At 43.2% G+C, this 22,690-nt stretch overlaps 1 protein-coding gene across 1 annotated transcript in view; it reads left to right on the forward strand.

The window, feature by feature from the left end:
• Positions 1-12,658: 12,658 nt before the first annotated feature.
• Positions 12,659-22,690, forward strand: part of SLC17A8 (solute carrier family 17 member 8) — a gene marked incomplete at both ends in the record, with an annotated part of 43,897 nt that continues 33,865 nt past the window's right edge. Inside the window, one exon of the mRNA XM_080935036.1 lies at positions 12,659-12,759. Coding sequence (XP_080791162.1) covers positions 12,659-12,759 — 101 coding nt within the window. The remainder of the gene's footprint in view (positions 12,760-22,690) is intronic.

A 22,690-nucleotide genomic window follows, 5' to 3' on the forward strand; every position in this document is an offset into this window, starting at 1 on the left:
TTCACCGTTGATGTGGCCTCACCAGTATGCACGCTGGGAAATGACTGTTGAAGATGGAGCAAGTGGGAGGTGCCAGAAATCAAACTCAGTAGTCAGGGCTGCTGATCTGATTGACAGATGAGGATGGTTGTGGGGGCGGGGGCGGGGCAGAGGCGGGGTGTGTGTGTGTGGGGGGGAGGACAATGGTGGCTATTCTCTACGATAGTGCATAAGCTGTACTCAGCAGTGCAAAGGTGTAAACTGTGGCACTTTTCAGCTTAGCTCCAAGCTCCAAACTCTGCCTGAACTGGATGCTCTAAACTTGCTCCTGGCTGACAAATGCCAGGCTTCATCAGGAGAGGGCACTGGAGCTCCGTCACAGAAGCCAAGCTGTCTAAGCCGCAGAGCTGCCTCTGGCTACTGTGGAGCAGTCAACTCTGCCGCTGTGGCCTGGTGCTCTTCACCTGGTGGAAACAGACTGGGATTTCTCAGGAAAGCAGTAGTAGGGTTGAGCCTTCCTGTCTTAGGTACCCTGCTGTGAAACAAAGCCCTTTCCTTGGCACAGAGCCCCGCCTTAGCTGCTTTTTATAGCACCTGCTACTTGGGTGTCTTTTTTGCAACTTTCTCTTAAGTTAACTAGCTTCTAGCTAATAATTACTTTGTTAAAAACTTCCCATTTAGGAGTCTTTCAGGGCCCCACCCCTCCCTGGGAAACAACTGGTGGATGCTGGTGAAAGGCATTGTCTTCAGTTCATGTTAATTCAGTTGATTGGGTAGCTCCCACCCAGGTTCCTGTGAATGGCCCTGGTTAAACTCAGTGGGTCACAAAATGAAACAAAGAAAAAGACAACGGTGGGAATGGGACTTGTGAGGGGTTTGATAGGGTGTGAGTCATCAAACCAATATACATGAAATTGACAAAGAATAGATATAATCACACCCCCCCCCCATTCAAATAGCATGATTTCTGTCTCCTGTGTGACCCCGCTGCAAAAACTTAAAAGCAGCTCCATGGTACACATCTGCTGCTAGCAAAAGGCACAGGATGTTACTTGCATGTTCTATATTAAAGCTTCCCTTTTGGAAAGTGCTGAGTGGGGCGTGGCAGCTCAGGTGTGTAATCCCAGCATTTGGGAGGCTGAGCAGGTAGATTTCTGTGCACTGGGGACCAGCCGGGGCTACATAGTAAGTTTAGGGGCAGTCAAGTGATAAGGCATCTCACAGGAAGAACAAGCAGGGTCATTCTGAAATGTGCTGATAATAATGGAAGTATGGTTCAGTTGCTTCAGATCTGTCTGAGAGTTACACACACACACACACACACACACAATCAGTGGCCCAGCTTGCTGATGAACTCTGTGTTTGATGTTTTATGGAAAGGTACAGTATAGAGACATGTTTAGAATTTATACGTTAAAGTCAACATTGCTGAAAGTTTCAGTCTCGTGACTCTAAGCCTGCTGACTTTTCTAACTGCAGTGATGTAATGTTGCCAAGGTGAGGCATGCTGAAGGCATGCTAAAAGCATGCAGTGCTCGGACTTTGGAGCCAGATAAAGGTGTGTTTGTCTTCCGTTTTTTTAAAGAATTAGGCCAAAGTTATTTATTTGTTCATGAGTTGGAACAAAGTCAAAATTGTAAAAGAAAAAAAAAAAAAGCCAAACTGAAGTCCTCTTTGTGTTTACTTGATTGTGAGACAAAGTCTTGCTGTCTTGACTGTCACCCCAGCCTGTTGGGTTCTGGGATTACAGGTATTCGTCACCGAGCCAAGTTATGGCAAGTCGTTTTTGTAAGTAGAGGAAAAGGCTTTCCACAGAAGCAGCTATCCTCCTGCGGCTGCTCACATCTAAGGAGTTTGTTTTGTTTTCAGGTCAGGTTATGTGATTATGTGTCTGACATTCTACAAGCACCAACCCTACATACACTTACCAGAGAGCAATTGTCAAAATCTCATTTTCCAGAAGTGTCTTTGAATAGACTCAGATGTAAGTAGTCACATTCTTAATTAAACCCACTAGGGGCTTCTGTGCCTGGGGGGCTGAGTTGGGTCATGTACCTTTGCCACATTTAGCTTTGAACTGTTATGAAACCAATATTGGTGCCAGGAACGCCTGGCGTACTCTAGTCTGGAATAGCTTCTTTGAGTTGGTGAAGGACAAATGTTGGACTTCAGGGTGTTAGTTGTCAACCTGTTACAACCTGGAGTCCTCCCAGGTAATGGTCTCAATGAAGGACTGTGTATATGTAACTGGCCTATGGACATGTTGGGGGTATCTTAAGTAAATGACCTGGAAAGACTCAACCCACTGTGGGGGGCACCATCCTCTACGCAGGAGTTTCTGAATGATATAAGAGCAGAGAAATTCACCGAGCTTGTCAAGGAAGCATGCATTTGTTCCCCACTGCCTCTGATTGGAGATACAATGTACTTGCTGTTTTCAAGTCTCTGCCTTGGCTTCCCCACAATGACAAACTATATAACCCAGAACTGTAAGCTGAACAGACCTCTCTCTCTACTGCTTTTTGTTGGGGGTGTTATCACAGCAACAGAAGAGGAACTAGAACGTGTACTTCTACGCAACTGGTTGCTCTCTGGTTTTTTTTAGAATATCCAAATAGTAAATCAGGCATGGACAGCAAGAAGAGACAGTCACATTTTTAGGGTATTGTCCCAAACATACAAGGTGTCACTAGGATACCAAGTTCAATGCTTGCATTCCTGGCTTCTGTGTTTTGTTTGTTTGTTTTTGAGCCCTTCTGTGCTGTGATTTCCTTTTTATATAAATATTTTATTTTAAATGATGTATAAATGTGTATGCCTGGGCGCAAGTTTGTACACCTGAGTGTAGGTCCTCTCAGAGGTCAGAAGAGTGTGTCAGATCCTCTGGAACTGGAATTCCAGATCGTTGTAAGCTAGCAGTGTGGATGCTGGGAACCAACTGTAGGTCCTTCACAAGCATCCTCACTGCTGGCTTAATCAACCATCGAGCCACATCTCCCTCCAGTCCATGGTTTACTTTCTTAAAACCAGAAGCACACAATGTCCGTGGATGCTCCTGCTTTGGAATTAAAGTAAATATTTACAAGGAACGGGTTTAAATCGGTGTCTTTCAAAATGCAGAACACGCTTTCTCAGGCAAATTACAGTTACACCTTCCTGGCCCAGGGAGGGCGGTAAAGCATGTGAAGTTCCTGGCGTGGTTACACTCACACTTTGTCACAATGCCAGACACCTTCAAAGTATTTGAATGAAAAACAAATGCGCAATTTGTCACCCAGCACCATTTGAATGCGTTCATTCTTCTAAAAACTAAGCTTCTAAGGTGTTGCAGACTTGGAATTGTGAAATTCCTGGGGCACAAATATGAATGGACGGTGGCCTGGCCCCCAGGTTTGCACTGCAGTTGGGCAGATAGCCGAGTGAGCAGGGAGAAGGGAAGGGGGCGAGCCACCATATAGGTTCAGGTAAGGAGCCAGGAAGCAGGCATTTGGACTAGTCTAGGGAAGTTCTTCACAGAGGAGACAGGGCCTGAGCTCGGACATTCAGAACCCTTTTAGAAGGATGCTTGTGCTAACAAAGGGTTGTGGAGAAGCCACATTTTCTCGGATTAAATCGGAGATCTTGGGGATGGGATTGGTTGAGATAACTCCCCAAGTCCTTCTGAAATCAGGGGTCATATTGAATTGGCCACATCTGCTTATCATCATCATTCTTATTTATTTTATTGCTTTTTTTTTTTTTTTTTTTTTTGAGACATGGTTTTGCTGTGAAGCCCTGGTTGTCCTGGAATTCACTCTGTAGACTAGAGTGGTCCCTTCTGTCTCTGCTTTCTGAGTGCTGGGATCCAAGTCATGCTCCACCACCATCTGATAATATCATTTTAAAACACGGTCTCACTATGTATCCTAGGCTGGTATGAAACTTGAAATCCTCCTGCCTCAGCTTCCTCAAGGGCTGAGATCACAGGAGTGTACTGCTATATGGGTTGGTCAATTAACATCTGTTTCACATTATAGCCCAGGCTGGTTTTGAACTCCTCTTGCTTCCATCCATCAAATGCTGGGCTAACAAGCATGAACCATAGACACCTAGCTTTGGATACTTTTTCTATGCATATGTTGTATGTGTGGTATGCATGTGTACATGTGTGTGTTCATATGTGTGGGCACGCATGTGTCTGGGTATAGGTGGTTGGCCTTGGGCATCTTTTTCTGTCACTCCCTATCTTATGCTCTAAGGAAACATCTCACTGTAACTAGCTTGCTCTGCAGTTAGGATGCTGAGCTGTTTACAGGCAGCCACCATGCCCTCTGGGTATTAGAACTCTGGTTTTCATGTTTGTGTGTCAAGTATTTGTGCCTGTTGGCCCATCACCCCAGCTCTCTTTCAAACACTTTTGATGGGAAGAAAAAGGAGAATTAGCATTAGTTTAAAATATTTGGTATTAAGGCAACAACAAAGCAAATGCCAAAACAATTGAAAGTGTTATTTGTATCTAAACATTGATATTTTGAAATATTTTAAGTTAAACTATTTTAGAAATTTAATTCACAGGGGTTTGAAATGTTTTAGAATAAGTAACATCATTTGAAGACAGTGGCTGATTTCTGGGGGGAAGTGTGTGTGCTGTGAATGAATCTATTTAATCTACAAACTACCAGAAGATGTCGCTGTTCCCTAGGCGAGTCACATTAGCCTGTTTTCCAGGCTCAGGTTAGGCTGGAGAAAACCTTGTCAGGAATATTTTGCTTGTGCTTAGAGTCATTAGAAGAACAGCACCTCAAGAGAAAGGCTTGTGGAAGATGAGCGTTTCTTCGTCTTTATTCTCAACACAATGAAATTATCTGGTGACCCAGCGGTTTGTCGTACACCAGTAACAGCAAAGGTAGAGCTAGTGAGATAGCTTAGCAGGTGAAGGTGCTAGTGGCCAGGCCTGATAACCTCAGTTTGATTCCTGGCATCCAGGTGGTAGAAGGAGAGAACCTATTCACACACAAACACACACACACACACACACACACACACACACACACACACACACACACACACACACGCTTGGAAACTGAAGGCAATAAAAATATCTTAAAATGGTTGGAGATCCTGGCTTTTTGTAACATTTCAGTATGCACCATTCTGTCACAGCCACACTTATTACGTTTACGTTGGCTCTGGATGCTCAAGTCTCTATGAAAATTTTAAAGTCATTCTGCATGGAGCATAAGGCAAGTCATTTCCTTCCCTATGGTTCAGTGACCCATGGTGTCTTCCCATTTCCTTAAAGGAAGGGGGCAGTGATTCATTGTACTTCCCAACAGGTAGCAGGTGGTTCAGGAGAAAGAAGGACAATTTCACTGTTCTTACCACTGGAAACTAAAGTAAGATGTTGATGTGTTTTGTCGTGAGAGCGATTCCTTCTAAACAAAAACGAGAGGCAACCAAGGATAGCAAACAAATGAACAAAGGGCAGGTGTTTCTTCTCAGCCACCTTGCCAATCCATGGGTGTGACTCTCGTCCCATCTCTGTACCTTGTTAAGCCATCTCTATCCCTTCACTTTCCACACTGAGACGCAGTTGTTGCTGGACCTAGTTCTGTGGGAAGTCACAGAAGTTGTGAAGGGAAGGCTTAGCAGTTTTATAAATGCAACAAGTCATTTCAGTTTGTAAAGAGAGTACTTTGTGTGTGAGTATGTGTATGCATGTACAAGTGTGAGTATGTATATGTGTTGTGTGTGTATGTTTCATGTGTGTGCGTGTGCCTGTGGAAACCAAAAGAGGCATGAGAGCTGGAGCCACAGCTGGCTGTGATCTTCCCCATGGAAGTGCTGGGAACTGAACTTGGGTCCTCTGGAAGAGCAGTAAGTTCTCTTACCCACTAGGATGTCTCTCCAACCGGTTCTCTTTTTTATTATAAAAACGGTTTTTTGTTTTGTTTATAACATTTCATACGGGAACACTGAATTGATGTCCTCCCCACCCCTCCCACAGACCCTTTTTCTAATAAGGTTTGGAGGGCCAAGTTCATTGAATTGCAGCATAGACTGGACTCAAGTGAAACTGGTGACAGAAGTTTGGCAGAATGAGCTGAGAATTTGTCACTGGGTTTACATATTACTCCTCCAAAAACTGGCTTGGGATAAATTCTCTATTGGGCTCCAGATTCCTTATATGTAAAATGGACATGATGTTTGCTCCTCCATCTTTAGCATATCCTCTTCCCCATCCTAGTTTATAAGAGTGGGACCCTAAACCTAAAAAGAGAAGGAAGCAGTCACAATGGATTGGGATAAAGGTTCCTGTTTGCCTCCTATGGGAGCATCTCGTCTAGTCTGCGGTCCACAGTAGAACTCCTAAGCCAGGAGCTAGGAAATAATTTATTTCTCTGTGTTAATTTCTTTTAATTTGTTATCAGTTTAATTTCAGCCAAACACTTTATTGAAAGCAAATGTGTTTATGTGTAATATTTAAAACCAGCACACTGTTTTTATTTTTAAACCTTGTATTAGCTTACCTACCAATAGGTGCACATTAACAAGTTCATACAGCACCACACACAGCATACGCCATACAATGCCATTGTTCCTACCGGTTTTGGTTTGCCTCTCTGTCTCTTCCTGAAGCTTATACCTTGCCTCCCATCATAAGGAAGAATCTTTCATTCCTATCTGCTGGCTGCAGCTGACATCCTTGCTCAGACCTGAGGGACACTTTCCTTCTTCACATCTATTTGTTTCATTTAGAAACATTTCATTAAGAAATATTGTTTCCATGACAACACCGTTACCTAAAAAGCCACCCAGAAGACCTTCAAGAAAAGGGACAATAACAACAAAAAATCAGTGAATAAAATGGCCTCAGTTCTGAAAAGTCTGATTGTATGAATCCTAACTTCCCATTCCTATAGTAAACCAACTGACACATAGAGAATATCTACTTTGGCTTTTGTTTTTAGATGCACTGGTAAATGATTGGGGGCCTGGTCCTTTGGGTCTGTGGTAGCATGTTGTGGTGGAAATGTACTGAAATGTCATTTGCCTTGTGGCTAAAGAACAAAGGGAAAGAGGATAGGAATGGGGTTCCACAGTTTTCTTGGAGCATCCCAGTAACCTAAAGACCTCCCACTTGGCCCCACCTCCTCAGGACCTGGTAACACCAAGCTAAGGAGGCAGCCTTTACCACATAGACATTTTGGGTGGTGGGGGAACAAAGTGTTTATTTCATTTTACATTTCCAGGTCACACTTCATCACTGAGGGAATTCGGGGTAGAAACTCAAGGCAGGAACTGATGCAGAGTCCACGGAAGAAATAGATGCTTTTTACTGGTTTGCTGTTTAGTTTTTCATTGTGCTAGCTTCCTCTCTCCCATCTCTCAACAGGAATCTTTAAAAATTTTTTAAATTTATTTTATTTATATGAGTACATTGTACCTGTCTTCAGGCACACCAAAAGAGGGCATCAGATCCCATTACAGATGGTTGTGAGCCATCATGTGGTTGCTGGGATTTGAACTTAAGATCTCTGGAAGAGCAGTCAGTGCTCTTAACCACTGAGTCATCTCTCCAGCCTTCTCAACAGAAACCTAATACCCCACAGCAAAAAAAAAAAAAAAGTTGAGTCAATACATTAGTATCAGTATCAATAGATGAGTTAGAAAGCACACAAACAGTCTTCAAAGGTAACTGGTTAAAGATTAAGTTTCCTGTGTGTCACAGTGAATAGAGAATGGCAGAACAAACGAACAACTCTTAAGTATTGAATTATAGCAGGAAGGACAGTGGGATGTAACACAGTTTCAAAAAATTCCATACATGCTGGCTCATGCTTTTAACCCCAGTACTTGGGAGGGAGAAACAGTTTGATTTTTGTGAGTTTGAGGCCAGCCTGGTCTACGTGGTCGTGAGGCCCTGTCTCAAAAAATAAAAATAAAAACATTCAAATGTGTTTCATTTCCCTTCAGATTGTCCTTTAACACATAATCGTGGCCGTATACGGACAATGTTTCCCACAGTTTTTTTTTTTTTTTTTTTTTTTTTTCTGGTAGTATTAGTGATGCAGAAATCCGTAAGGAAAAACTTTCCCATAGTACTTAACATCTAATAAAGTTTTGCAAATTATGTCAACACTATTCAGCGCTTCATTGCAATGGGGTCTATTTTAAATAACTTTTTATTTTAGATATTATAATTTAATTCCAGTGTTTTTGGGTGCGTGCACACGTGTGTGTGTGTGTGTGTGTGTTTGTGTATGTGTGTGTGTGTGTGTATGTGTGTGTACTCCGGGTCTGAACTAGAGTTCTGGGTGAATACTCTAACAACAGCTCTAGTATAGAGTTTGGAGACAAGTTTTAATGCCAGGTTTCTTGTCCCACCAGTCTCTTAGCTGTGTGAGCTGCAGCAGATGTATGTAACCACTCCTTCTGGGCTTCAGTTTTCTCATTGTGTGTCATGTAACGATAGAACCTACTTATGATCATTGTCGGGGACTACAAAAAAACCCAGTGAACAGTAAAAGCTTGAGGTCTGTGTGGTGGATTGAATAGGTTTGGCCCCCCATAGATTCATGGGTTTGAATGTTTGGCCCATAGGGTATAGCACTTTTAAGAGGTGTGGCCTTGTTGGAGGAAGTGAGTCACTGTGGGAGCTGGCCTTGAGGTCTCCTATGCTCAAACCATGCCTAGTGTGGCTCACTGCTGCCTGAGAATCAAGATGTAGAACTCTCAGCTCCTCCAGCACCATGTCTGCCTGCATGCTACCAGCTTCTCACCATGATGATAATGGACTACTTAAATGATAATGGACTACTAGTTTAAAGTTTCAGGTTTACTCTGAAACTTTAAACTAGCCCCAATTCAATATCTTCTTTTATAAGGGTTGCCTTGGTTATGGGGTCTCTTCACAGCCATAACACTCTGTCTAAGACAGTCTGGCACCTGGGAAATGTTCCCAAAATTATAGTGATCATTATCATCAACCATGTACAGCACCAGCAGACTCAAAGAGTGCCTCATGCCCAGTGCTTTCTGCAGGAATGGCGCTGTCAGCAGCTGCTGACCCTCAGAGACTGATGTGGTCTTTGCTGAGTTTGACTTCCAGTATATAATGTAATACATAAATAGTTCAAAGCTATTTGGGAGTTGGAGAATGGGTTAGAAACTCTGATAGGAGTGTATTCTTTAGGAGAGACTGCTTATGTTTTATTGCCTTGCATGTGCTTTGGGAAAAAATGAGTGACTTTGGGGCGGGGAGAAGATAATGCATAGACATGTGGTTTCCTGAGGCTTTAGGGGTTCTGCATTATACAGGGTTGTACTGGCAAGGCTGGGGACAAGAAAACATCCTTTAAAGAGCACAGGGCTGGGAAGGATTGTATGTGTGTGTGTGTGTGTGTGTGTGTGTGTGTGTGTGTACAAATTGAAAAGCTGTTCCTAATGCTCATATGAAAAATACATAGAACAAGCCAAGGACATTTTTTAGAGAGTAAAGTTGAAGGACTTTCATCTTCCCATCCATAGCTTATAAAGCTGCAGGTCGAGACAGTGTGGCCCTGACATATTAACTAGGCATACAGATTGAAGGAACAGAATTCAGGGTCCAAAAGTCCTCATGGTTTTGTTTAATTGATTTTTTAAAAAAGAAGCACCAACACAATCCACTGGAGAAGAGATAGCATTTCTTGGGCTGAGGAGATGGCTTAGTTACTAAAGCATTTAATTTTAAGCAGGAGGACCTGAGTTCGGTCTCCAGAAACCATGAGTAGATACCCAGCCGTGGTTTGCACTTGGAATCCGAGCAGTGAGGAGGTAAGGCAGGAGGGTTCCTAGGGCCGGCTACTCTAGGCTACTAGGTAGCTCCTGGTCAGTGAGAAACCCAAAGGATCCTGAGTAGAGCACCTGAAACTGTGATGGGGTCTCCACATGTACATACGTGTATGTTCACACTCACGCACACACAGATGCTTTAAAAAGAAAGCATAGCACTTCCTTACGAACAATGGATCATCACATGACGAATTTGAACATTGTCGCTTGAGATGCATAAACATGGACCCAACAGGGGCTACAGACTCAGACTTAAGAGCTCAAACAGTAGAGCTCTTAGAACAAGACACAAGAGGAGACCTTTGAGGCCCCAGGACAGCTGAGACCAAGTTTGTGAAAGGACAAAAATGCACTCCCTTTTTTTTCTCATCAAAATATAAGAAGTCTGCACTTCAAAATATAGATGGGAAGAGGGGAAGGAATCGCAGGCGGGCCTGGAAACCATTTGCAAAACACTTGTCTGACAACCTGTGTCCAGAACACGTACCCATAGGATCATTAACATGCAGACAAAACCCACTTAAAATACGTACAAATCTAAATAGACATTTCACTCCTCCCCAAAAGATGCCAGTGGCTCATAAGCACGTGGAAAGATGGTCAGTAGGTCATTAGTTATTGGGGAAATGCAGATTAAAACCACAGGGGATGCTGTTAAAACCAGCATAGTAGTTATACTTTAAAAAGATGGGAAATGTTGGCACGGATATGAAGAAATGGGAACCATCAAATGGACAAGAGGGACTGTCACATACAGCCGCTTTGAAAATAGCTTGGCAGTTTCTTAAGAAGTGGAAAAGTACATTTTCGTATCACCGAGGAATTTCAAGCATCTAGCCCAGAGAAATAAAAGCAGAAAGTCATATACAAATGTTCATAGTAGTTTTATTCATAGCAAAATAAGAACATAAAATGCCCATCGATAAATCAATGGGCAGTGTGTGGTACATCCATACAATGACTGGCTATTGACACAGGCAGTGTCATGAAATGTTAAAAAAAAATAGCAAAAAGAAACTAACACACGCTGGTTGCTGGACATCTCACATAGTGAAAGAAGCCAGTCACAAGAGACCAAATCACACACAATTCTCTTCCAAGGAAATGGCCAGAAAAGGCAAATCTATAGGAATAACACATGCGTGGTTGCCAAGGGTAGGAATGGGATGTGGACGGAGATTAACCAGATGAGGGGTCAAATGAGATGATAGAAATATTCTAAAATGGATTCCTGGACGTGATTGTACGAGTTGGTAAATTCCACAAAGACTCACCGAGCTCTTTATTCCCTTTGGGAGAAACAGACGATGCTGTTTGGATAATCACAGACACAGCTAACTTCTTGCCCCCGTTTCCAGCCGTTAAAATTGGGAAATAAAGCAACAGTGGGGCACCGACTATGGTGTGAACTGAGTGCGAAGCACCGCACTGAACAGGAGGATCTCGGCAGGTGCTAGTTCACCAAGCCTACTGCGATCCAGAGCTGACGGAACTTAGTTCAGATCTGGGGAAGGTTTTGGACTGCACTGTGTAGAGAACGCAGCTACCCTTCTGGAAACAGATTCTGGGATCCTGAGGGGCTACATCTGTGCATGGTGGCTCATATTAGTCTTGAGCTTGGAGCATCAGTACCTCCCAGACAAGGCTAGGCTGCTCCTTCATGGGCGCGTTGGTGATGGAGGAATAGTCCTGAAGCCTGTAATGTGGAAGCAACTGGCTGTTTCCACACAGGTCCAGCGGGTGTTAGGCAACATCCACTATCATCCAAGTCTAGGTAATTTGTTGGCTCAGAAGAGGGCCAGCTCTCCTAGTTTATGGGGCTTTGAAATGTTGCCTTCATGAGGCCGGGACCTCCAGAGGCTGTATAGACCAAGGGGCAAGGGACGTTACCAAGGCAAGGGGTAGCGCTTGAGGAAACCCCAGAAGCAAGAGGGAGCTTGCTGAATTCGGGCTAGCGTTGCTATGGAGAGCAAAAAGAAGCACGGGTCAGGGTCTTTGGAGATGCTTTGGGCGCCACAAAGAAGCGTTTACTTATCTTGAGGACAAGCGGTGAGACCCTCAGAGCAGGAGGTAGGACAAGCTCAGATATCCTTGCTTGGTCCTAAAGCCATCTACGTCCCGTCCCTCCTACATAGATGTTGTTACCTGGGGTACTCATTCAGCCTAAAGTGTGCCGTCTTTTGAATCACATCCACGCATGTGCCCACCTCTCGAACCCCCTCCCCACTACCCTGAAGGGATTAAAGGGTGTGTGTGACGTGGTGCTTGACAGCCGGTGGGGCTGGACCTTAGAAAAGCAGGGAACTTGGATGTGTTTCATAAACTTCACTCCGGGCTCTTGCCCTGGCTGAGAGCCCATTCATAAGCCCAGGCTGCCGAGGGGCAGGTGTGCTGGTTTCTATAGCATCGCCCCAGGGAGAAGCTGACAGCGCCACCTGCTAGCTGAAGCAGGCAGGAGGGCCCTGGGCTGGCTTCAGAAGCTGCTGCTGGTCCCAGGACCCCTCCGGCTGCAGCCAGGGATACGGGCTGTGCTCAGTGTGAGCCTGGTTGCCAAAGACAGCAGCCACACGGTGTTGCTGTTCAGCCGGTAGCTTTTGCAAAGGGACTGGATTCCTAACCAGCAATTCCTCACTCAGCTTGGTCGATTCTGGATCGAGAGGAGAGAGTTTTTCTCATCTTGGAACACCTGAGCTGGGGTTCGCCTCCTTTCTGATTTTTAGGTAGTTCCCTCCATGAGAACTGAATTTCAAGTGTTCCTCAAGGGCAAACGCAGTGGCCCTGGGCTGGAGAGGAGAGAGGATGGCAGCTTCTGAGGTTGCCTGCTAAGGGCTCTGGGGTGCCTCCCCCATCACCCCCATTCAAAATGCCACTTAAAGCATTTGATACCTTCAAAGACAAAATTCTGAAACCTGGGAAGGAAGGAGTGAAGAATGCCGTGGGAGACTCGCTGGGGATCTTACAAAGGTAAAAAAAAAAAAAACTCTGAACTCAAACTTCAGGTTTATTTCTGAGTAGCTTCACGTTGTCAGTGTTGAATCGTGTTTATAAAACCGCATTTTAACGGGGATGGGGCGGGTGACATTAGACGATTTCTGGAGCCTCCCTAGAGCCAAGTTTATGTCTGGACAAAAAGATACATGGAAAGTATTGGGTCTTGGTGATCATGCATAAGTTCCCGGGTTCAATCCTCGGTACTAGGATGTGGGGCAGAAGGGTTTATTCAAGTCAGGATTAGACCAAGGCAAACACTCTGTTCTGTTAGAATTACCACTTACCTGTTTATCTGTTTGGAATATCACTCACTGCCGGTGGTATTATTATACATGTGCTTGTTATAAGAATCAAAAGGGATTTTGGAGTCGGAATTACATGTTAATTCAGTAGCAATGATGTAGTTGTGCTTTAAACTGAAATAAAAGAGTTTCACTAAAAATGATAGTAAAATATTTGCAGGTTTTTTTAGTTTTAGACCCAAATGCATACATATTTTTTAACCCAAATACATAAGATAAAACAAGTGAAATGTCTCTTCATGATATTATTCTCAAAAAGAAGAGTGACTGCAGGTAGTGTGAAGATGGTAACTTAAACATTAGTATTCTATAAGGGAGAGAAGCGTTTGTAGAAGCAGCAGGAAAATTCCAAGACTGTCACTGAATTGAAAGAGATATTCAGTCCATGTCAAAATCAACATTTTTCATATAAGTGTATTACTAATAGCAGGAGAGTTTGCCATGTATGAATAAGTTGGTGTCACATTTTACTTTTTATTATTAAATAATAATTATTTTTTGATGTCACATTTTAATTTGTTTCTTTTTTTAAAGACAATAGTAAATATCTTCTTAGGTTTTGTGGGTGGGTTAAACAGTAGTCATTACATACAAGGTAACATGATTTCTTTTATCTCTAGGGTATAGGAGATGTGAGCAATATCCTTAATATATTTTTTTGGTATTTGAATAATTATTTCTAATCCTAGTGTGAAAAATGTCATTTGGCTTCTTCTTTTAGCTTAAAAAAAAAAAAAACTGATAAATTTCAAAGCATTAATGCTCAAGAGACCACATCTAGGTAACCTGGACGATGTCTGAGAAGCTTCCTGTCTTTTGTTTTTACGCCACATGTTCCTCTTATGCTGAGTTTTTCATTGTGTTTCTCCTGATGAGGAATCATCCCATAAAAGGATAGAGTTAGCAGGCGTCTCACTTTAGTAATGAGAAAGCTTCCCTCTGAGACGCCGGGTTATCACGTGCAGGGGAGAACTCATGAGAGCACATGAGCCAGCCAAATATAGAAAATGATTATAATATTTTTAAAACGAGTCTTCCATCCTTCTGCTGATCACTCTTCAGGTAGCATCGTACCGTGGTGGCACTCACTAGATTATAAATGCAAAAAGAAAGCACATTAGCGTAATTGGCTGATCCAAGGATAACAAAGAAGTCTGGTGATGTCGGGAAGGAAAACCCTGGCTTTGGACCAGGGTCAGCACTGTTCTCCCAACCTCTGCTGAGTCTGTGAAGATCTGACAAGTCCTTAGTCCTTAGAAATGGCAACTTTGAACCTCAGTTAAGTTGTTATCTACCATCTCTCCCAGGATTCCATTCTTCTCATGAGTGACATATGGTTAGAGTCCCCCCCCCCCCAATTATTAAATGTTGGGTTTTATCAATAATAAGAAGGAGCATTTGCTTCCCATCTTATTATAAACATATTTAACCTTAAGCAACCTTCCACTTGATTGCTTTTTGGGGGAAACTATCATTTTTGAAAACAGGCAACCTTGATCGTAAGAGTGATTTCTACAGTTTGGTTAGATGATTTGTATGGAGAGATTTTTGTTTACAAAGCCAGTAGTCGGGGTCATTACTGAATCAGTATCTTCCAAGTCACACAGCCTCTACCTGAAATGAAATTATAAGTCTGGGGCTCCTTGACCAGTGTCTGAAACAATGGTTCTCAACCTTCCTAATGCTATGCCTTTTAATACAGCTCCTCATGTTGTGGTGACTCCCCATAAAATTATTTTGCTCATCCTTCATAACTATTATTTTGCAGCTGTTATAAATTGTAATGTACATGTCTGATATGGCAGATATCTGATAGTCAGCACCCAAAGGCTTGTACCATAGAATAGGTACCAGGAGGCTGAAAGGAGAGTTCGTTCACTGGACAAATTCTGGACGGGATCATTGCTGCCATACTATGGGACGGCTTTGGAACAAACGAACCAAATCCAAGATTCAGTGTGTTCACTGGTGGACCTCCGTGTCAGAATTATCCAGACCAGCTCTGCCACAAGTCTATAAGATGATTACATGTGAAAAGTCCTACCAAGAGCCCTGCACGCAAAGTGGCATCTTCTTATCTTGTGGCAACCAGGTGATAGGTGCCAAGACTAACAGTAAAACAAAATATGTTTTCTGTTTCCAAGGGCGTTGGGAGGTCAGAAGCCCTCTTTTAACTCTGCAGGTGAAGGGAGTTATAGTCATGGTCCCATCATAATGTTTAAGACTGCGGGTGCCGTCTAATAGAATCCTCAAAATTCTTCTTCTTCATCCTGGACTACTACTCCTGGCTTGGGGAGTGGCCACCTAGCAGGGAAGCCGTTGAGAGTTCCCACATGGGGTTGATTACTGTCATCTTTCCTGGAGAAGGGTTTCTGTCGAGAGGCAGCTGAACAATTGCTCAGCTGAAGACACACTAATAGCTTAGAAGTTTGGAGTGAACAAAGACGCCACACTCAGCGGGGCCTTGGACTGTATAGTTGACACAGACGGTGTGAACTTGGAGTGTGTATGTCAGGGCATTCCGTGACTGTTCATCCACAGGATTATTATAGTTATGACAAGTGCATACCATATTCCAGACACTGTAATTTATTTGTTAATATTAAAAACCCCATGAAGAGGAGACTACCAATACTGCAATTTTATAGATGAAGAAATCAAGGCACAGAGAGGTTGAGTAAGTTGTCCAAGGGCACATAGCTTAGGTTTCAAACCAGAAGTTCTATGTCAAAATTCTTTTTCGCCACTTTACTTTTAATTGACACATGATACCTGCATATTGGTGGAATATAGTGTGATGATTTGATGCACCATACAATGTAATTTTCACATCTAGACAATTAGCATTTCCATCTCCTTAAGCATCCAGCATCCTTTGCATTAGAAACTTTGGAACTCCTCTTTTCTTGTTCTTTATAAGACAGATAATAAGTTGCTGTAAACTATGGCCACCCCTTGGGCTGTCCTCTATTTCTCCCTGCTTTCTCTTCCCTTTCTAGTTTCTGGCGAATATTATTCTACATACGAGTTTTGTGACACTGCCTCTCTCTCTCTCTCTCTCTCTCTCTCTCTCTCTCTCTCTCTCTCTCTCTCTCTCTGTGTGTGTGTGTGTGTGTGTATAGTGGGAATACTGGGAATTGAACCTAGGACCTCACACCTATAGTGTTGCATTTGTGTGATAAACAGATGTACCACACACATACTTACTGTCCCATCAACAAAGATCTCCGTGTTAAAGATGCTCTGAGATGACATGTACCTAGGTTCAAACGTCTGTGATATCCTTAGGCAAAGAACATGGTGACCCCAGGTGATTCTATTAAACCATGTCAGACCATCCCCCAGCAATGCTCACAACACTCCCCAAAGCTCTTCATTCCACCAGTGTCTTCTCAGTCCACTCTGGACTATATAGACTTCTTGGAAATTTTTCAAGAGTTTCTTTGTGCAGCTCTGGCTGTCCTGGAACTCACTCTAGATCAGGCTGGCCTCAAACTCACAGATATCCCCCTGCCTCTTTAATCCCTGCTCCTAAGTGCTGGGATTAAAGGAGTGTGCCGCCACCACTTGGCTGACTCCTTGGCTTCTAACTGGAGCTCCCCAAAACCCACTTCTGTCCTGACTTCCATAAGGTCTGTTCCCAGGGAGAGCTATTCTAGCTTAACCTCCCTCCTGTCACCCACTTCCCAATGCCTCTTTCTTCATTTTATTCTACCATCGTTAGGCAGGGATCTCTAAAGACAGAATGTTGAGTCAGGGAGTTTGGGGGGGGTTAACTATAATTCATGACAACAAAGCCAATTCGTAAAACATGTGATGGGGGAAGTAAGGCAGGGGAGGAAAGCTGAGAGGACTATGCAAAGCTGTATCTCAGGCAACGGGCAGGGGAGGCTGGGGAACGTAACCAGCATGGAGGACCAACCAGCCCTGTGTATCGCTGCATTAGTCAGGGCTGTAGGCAGGTGTGGGGGATCACTTACCTGTGGGCAGTTTTAGAAGGGAGGGGCTGTGCTCTCTTAGCAGCCCTGAAAGCAGCTATGTGGCTGCTCCAGGCATGTGCCGGCCTGGTCATCTTGCTCATGTGCCTCAGCCAACCATCACATGACTCTTGCTTCTCTCACGATAATGACTCCATCCATGGTCATCACTCTGTGCTCTTAAGACATCCCCGAGATGTCCTACAGCGAAGCTACCAGAACAAACGGGAGCTCCCACTGTCACAAGTAGTCTTTCCTCTTCAGTCACTTTGATTCCCTTCACTTCTGTTTCCTCTGATCCTGACCGTCAGCCCTAAGGCATCTGAAACCAAGTTAATATTTCTTTCCTGGGTCTTGGTTAATGAACCTACCCATTTGTAGGTCACACTTGGCCAAAGAACACCAGGAGATGCCTCAGTAGGTATCTGGGTGCCAACATATATCTTCTTTCATGATAAAGCCATAGTCTTAATCTCTCCTGAGGACCAGGATCCATTCTGCTTGTCACTGTAGTAATCCTTGGTCTTTCTGTTGTCTTTCATGAGTGCCTCAAAGTGACATGATCTTAGTTAAGAGGTCAAGAGGCGATTCCAAGGTGCTGGAGAGATGGCCCAGTGGTTGGAAGTGTCTGCTGCTTTTCCAGAGGATCCAAGTTCAATTCCCAGTACCTACATATGTCTCTAACAGCAACACTCAGGGACTTAATACTCCCTCTGGTCTCTGTAGGCACTGGACACATGTACAAATCCACACAGACACACAGACAAATACACAAAAATAAAATCTTAAAAAAGAGAAGAAATTCTACTGAGTTCCAAATGGGAGAGTTCTTCCTGGTGAACCAGGATCTGTCAAGCTGTGAACTGAACTCTGAAGAGTACCCCAAGTGCAATGGAGGAGTCAGGGTAGGTAGGGGTACTTCTCTCATCTTTCCCTCAGACTTAGGCATTCCTCATCTTTGTATTAATCACTGTCCTGTTGCTTTGAAGAGACAACGTAACCAAGGCAGCTCTTATAAAAGAAAGCATTTAATTGGGGGCTTGCTTGCAGTTTTAGGGGGTTAATCCATGATTATCATGGTGGGATGCAGACAGGGAGCTTTACATCCTGTAAAGCTTTATATTCTATAAATCATATAGAAAGCAGCCAGAGAGAGAGAGAGAGAGAGAGAGAGAGAGAGAGAGAGAGAGAGACAGAGAGACAGAGAGATAGACAGAAATAGAGAGACAGATGGAGAGGGATAGGAAGAGAAAGGGATAGGGAGATAGAGATAGATGAATATATAGATAGATAGGTAGAGAGACAGACAGACAGACAGACAGATAGATAGAGAGGAGGGGAGGGATCAGGTCTGGTGTGAACTTTTAAAACCTCAAAGTTCATCTGCAGTGACACACCTGCTCCATCAAGAGCACACCTCCTTCCCATGTTACGTTTTGTTTTACATGTACTTTATGCTTATGGTAACTAGTAAGATTTCAATGCATACTATCAAACCTTTAAAAAGATCAAGTACTGACATATATATTCATAGAGTTTTATGCCAAAATGCTTTAAAAAATCTCAACATGTATCTCTCTTAAAAAAAAAAAAGTTGTAAGAAAAAAAAAAAAAAAAAAAAAAAGAACACACCTCCTAATTCTTCCCACGTAGTTTCATCAAATGGACTAAGCATGCAAACATTTGAGCCCATGGGAGCATTTCTCATTCAAATGACCACACCATCTCTCCAGCCTTCCACATCATGTTTTCATAGCTTTGATTGTGCCAGCACCTGAAAGCTATTTTTGACTACATTGTCTCTTGATATCCTGTGATGAGGTGGTCCATTTACCCTCCTGCACACCAGGAGCTGGGTTTTATCTACTAGAGAGGCATGACCTCATTCTAGAATGCACGCTGTTATTGACTGAGATTTTGTTAGAAAGTTCATATGATACTTTCCCTTCTGTGGAGCCCATAGGCATGCTAGATAATGCATTTTGAGCAGGAGATGGTTTCTACTGCATCCTGGATAAGTCATGGGCCACTTTCTTGCTTTTGGCTCTTACCTAAAACAGTTTTCAGTGTATAGTTTGTTTCATGGAATAAATATGTCAGAACAGCATTCCCTAGCGTTCAATACAGTGTGTTCAAAGTTCAAAGGCCACTAGGCTTTGTGTATCTTTAAATAGTAGAAAATACTGAGTACAGAAATTTTTTTCTTTACTTGGAAGTGTTCTAGAATACCCTGAACCAAATGTGTGTGTGCGTGCACATGTGCATGTGTGTGTCTGCACATGTGAGTGTATGTGTGTGTGAGGGGATATGAGTATGTGTGTATGTGCATGCGAGTGAATTTGTGTGTGTGTGTGCACATCTATAAATCCTTGAAACATTTATTTGTCACACTCAGAAGGACATGGATTTTATGAGTAATTGACATTTTGTTTTTTGCTAATGAGCTCTATAAAACATGTTACCTACTTGTCATAATAAACCACTGCAATGTTCTACAGAAGTTCCTGGAGGTCTGTGACTATGAATTACCATAAAATCTCATAGGTCTCCCCACTGAAATTTGCTTTCAAGGATGCGCCTCAGGAGGCAGGGTCCAGATGTGAACCTTTAAGGTTTGAACTCTCAGGTCTCTTTTTTAACCATAGCCAGGAAATTTCCCTTTCCTTCCCCCACCTCTCTCATTCTTCTCCTATCTTCCTTCTTTTCTCCCCTCCCCTCCCTCACTCGTCCTCCTTCTTCCCTTCCCTCCCCTACTCTTCTGCCTTGTTCCCCTTCCCATTCATTTCTCCTCTTCCATCCTCGCCTTTCCTCTTCCCCTCCTTCCCTCCCTACCCACCCCACTCCTTCCTCCTCTTCACAGCAGATGGATCCAGGGCCTTGCTCTTGTGAAGCACAGGCTCTATCCTTGGGCTCCACACCAGTCGTGGGAGTTTGCTGTTGCTTTGCTTCTGAGACAAGGCTCAATAGCCTTGGTTGACTTCAAACTCAGCATTCTGAGTAGCCGGGGTAATAGGTTCAAATGATAGTGCCTGCACCCCGGCCCCTTCAAATCTCCCTTTCATGCCGAGTCCTAGGCTTAGTCCTCCTTCCCTAGTCATTCCAGTACATGTTATTATAGGCATAGGCCACTGTCCCCGGCTTTTCAGGTCTAAACAGTCTTTTGTGTATTTTTTCAAATTCTCCAGTATATATGTATAACTGCCAAATTCTTTAAATGCGTGGTTTACCCGCACTATGTAAAGAACCTATAGAAGACAGTGTTTTAATTTTGGAGATGGACTAACATATGAAAGTTTTCTCGGATTCCAAGGAGCAACACACTGCACCGCTCAAAGGGCCTAGTTGCAATCAACTTATGGATAAAGGGTTCCACCTTTGATAAAGGGACAGGAAGTTAGGAAGGCAGTTAGATTGTTCTAGACTGACCGTCATCACTCTCGGTCATAGAACATACTATGTGATATCACTAGATTGTTCTAGTCTGACCGTCATCACTCTCTGTCATAGAACATACTATGTGATATCACTAGATGTTTCTAGACTGACCGTCATCACTCTCTGTCATAGAACATACTATGTGATATCACTAGATTGTTCTAGACTGACCGTCATCACTCTCTGTCATAGAACATACTATGTGATATCACTAGATTGTTCTAGTCTGACCGTCATCACTCTCTGTCATAGAACATACTATGTGATATCACTAGATGTTTCTAGACTGACCGTCATCACTCTCTGTCATAGAACATACTATGTGATATCACTAGATTGTTCTAGACTGACCGTCATCACTCTCTGTCATAGAACATACTATGTGATATCACTAGATTGTTCTAGACTGACCGTCATCACTCTCGGTCATCGCTGTTGGTACTAGTTACGGTTTGTAGGAAATCCTCTGACTGTGACCACAGGGTGACAGCTGCCTCTCTGTTGCATAGTCACCATTGGTATTGTCTTTCCTCCTGCTGTGTTCTCCTCTTGCTCCTTTATCCTCCTCCCCCTCCTCCTCCTCCTCCTCCTCCTCCTCCTCCTCTTCTCTTCCTTCTCCTCCTCCCTATCCTCCTCCTCCTCCTGGTCCTCCTCCTCCTTCTCCTCTAAGTCTTACTCATGGGTTTCTGATGCTGAAGAGTCTACCTGGGCTTATGTAGATAGCTACCTAAGACCCCAGAAAAAGCAGTGTTTTTTTTTTCCCTGTTGTTCAGGCAAGATCAGAGTCTCAAGAGGCAATTAAGACACTGAGCAGCTAAGAATGTCATTTAATTACTGAAGTTATTTGCTCCTAAGTACGATTTTTATTTTCCTAGTTTTCATAATGACACAAGTAAAAAATAGCTAAATACATTTTTTCCCTTTGAGTTTTAACTGTAAGTATACTTCAAGTATAGTGTGCCAGTAGGGAATGGTGGGGACTGTAGCAAAAGGGAGACCTATGTGCAGCCAGGAGAGAGTGTGGGCCTAATTATTATAGGTCTTCAAGAAGTTCAAAATAAACAAAACCTCCATTTATTTCCAGGCCAACTTATGATTTTTAAAACCCTCGTAATTAATTCAGATTCCAAACATACTCTATACACACACCATGCATGCCGGCTGTGGCTGTTGAACTTGTTGGAGTGTCACCAGTGATCTAAGGTTTTAGAATAAAAAACAAGGCTGACAGCGCAGACACTAAAGGGGCAGGAAAAGGAAAAACTACAAAACAGCACAGACTGACCCCCAGACTCTGATACTGCTGGATGCTATGCTGGATTGTGTATGGTTGGTGTCCTTGTAAGAAGACATTTGGAGACACTCGAGAGGCATCGGGGGTATAGATCAGTGGTCCCCAACCTCCCTAACACTGCGACCCTTTAAGACAGTTCCTCACGTTGTGGTGACCCCCAACCGTAAAATCATTTTTGTTGCTCCTTTGTAACTGCACCTTTGCTATATTTAGGAATCCTAATGTAAATATCTGTGTTTTCCAGTGGTCTTAGGAGACCCCCATGAAAAGGGTCATCCGACTCTCAAAGAGGTTGCAACCCACAGGTTGAGAACCACTGGTGTAGGTAACCAAATACCCACTGAAGAAGCAACTTAAAGGGAGGAGAGGTCTATTTTGGCTCCTGGTTGAAGGTACAGTCTAGTAGCAGGGAAATCATGGGGCCTAGAGTAGATTGTGGCTGTAGAGGTCAGAGTGTGAGGTTGTTTGTTCACATCTGGGTAGATCAGAAAATGGAGATGAGGCAGGAAGCAGGGCCAGGTCATAAACCTCAAGGCTTAGCTTGCCTCTTACTCCAACTGTACTATATAAATAACATTTATATGTTATATATTATATTACACATAAATATAATATATAAGTATGTACTATATAATAACATATATAATGTAAACTATAATCATATAAAATGATATGTACTATGTAATAAAAATTATAAAAACTATATATCTATATAGTTTTAGTCAGGGTTTCTATTCCTGCACAAACATCAGGACCAAGAAACAAGTTGGAGAGAAAAGGATTTATTCAGCTTACACTTCCACATTGCTGTTCATCACCAAAGGAAGTCAGGACTGGAACTCAAGCAAGTCAGGAAACAGGAGCTGATGCAGAGGTTATAGAGGGATGTTGCTTAC

This window comes from Micromys minutus (genome assembly GCF_963924665.1).
Source record: "Micromys minutus genome assembly, chromosome: 22".
Classification (NCBI taxonomy): domain Eukaryota; kingdom Metazoa; phylum Chordata; class Mammalia; order Rodentia; family Muridae; genus Micromys; species Micromys minutus.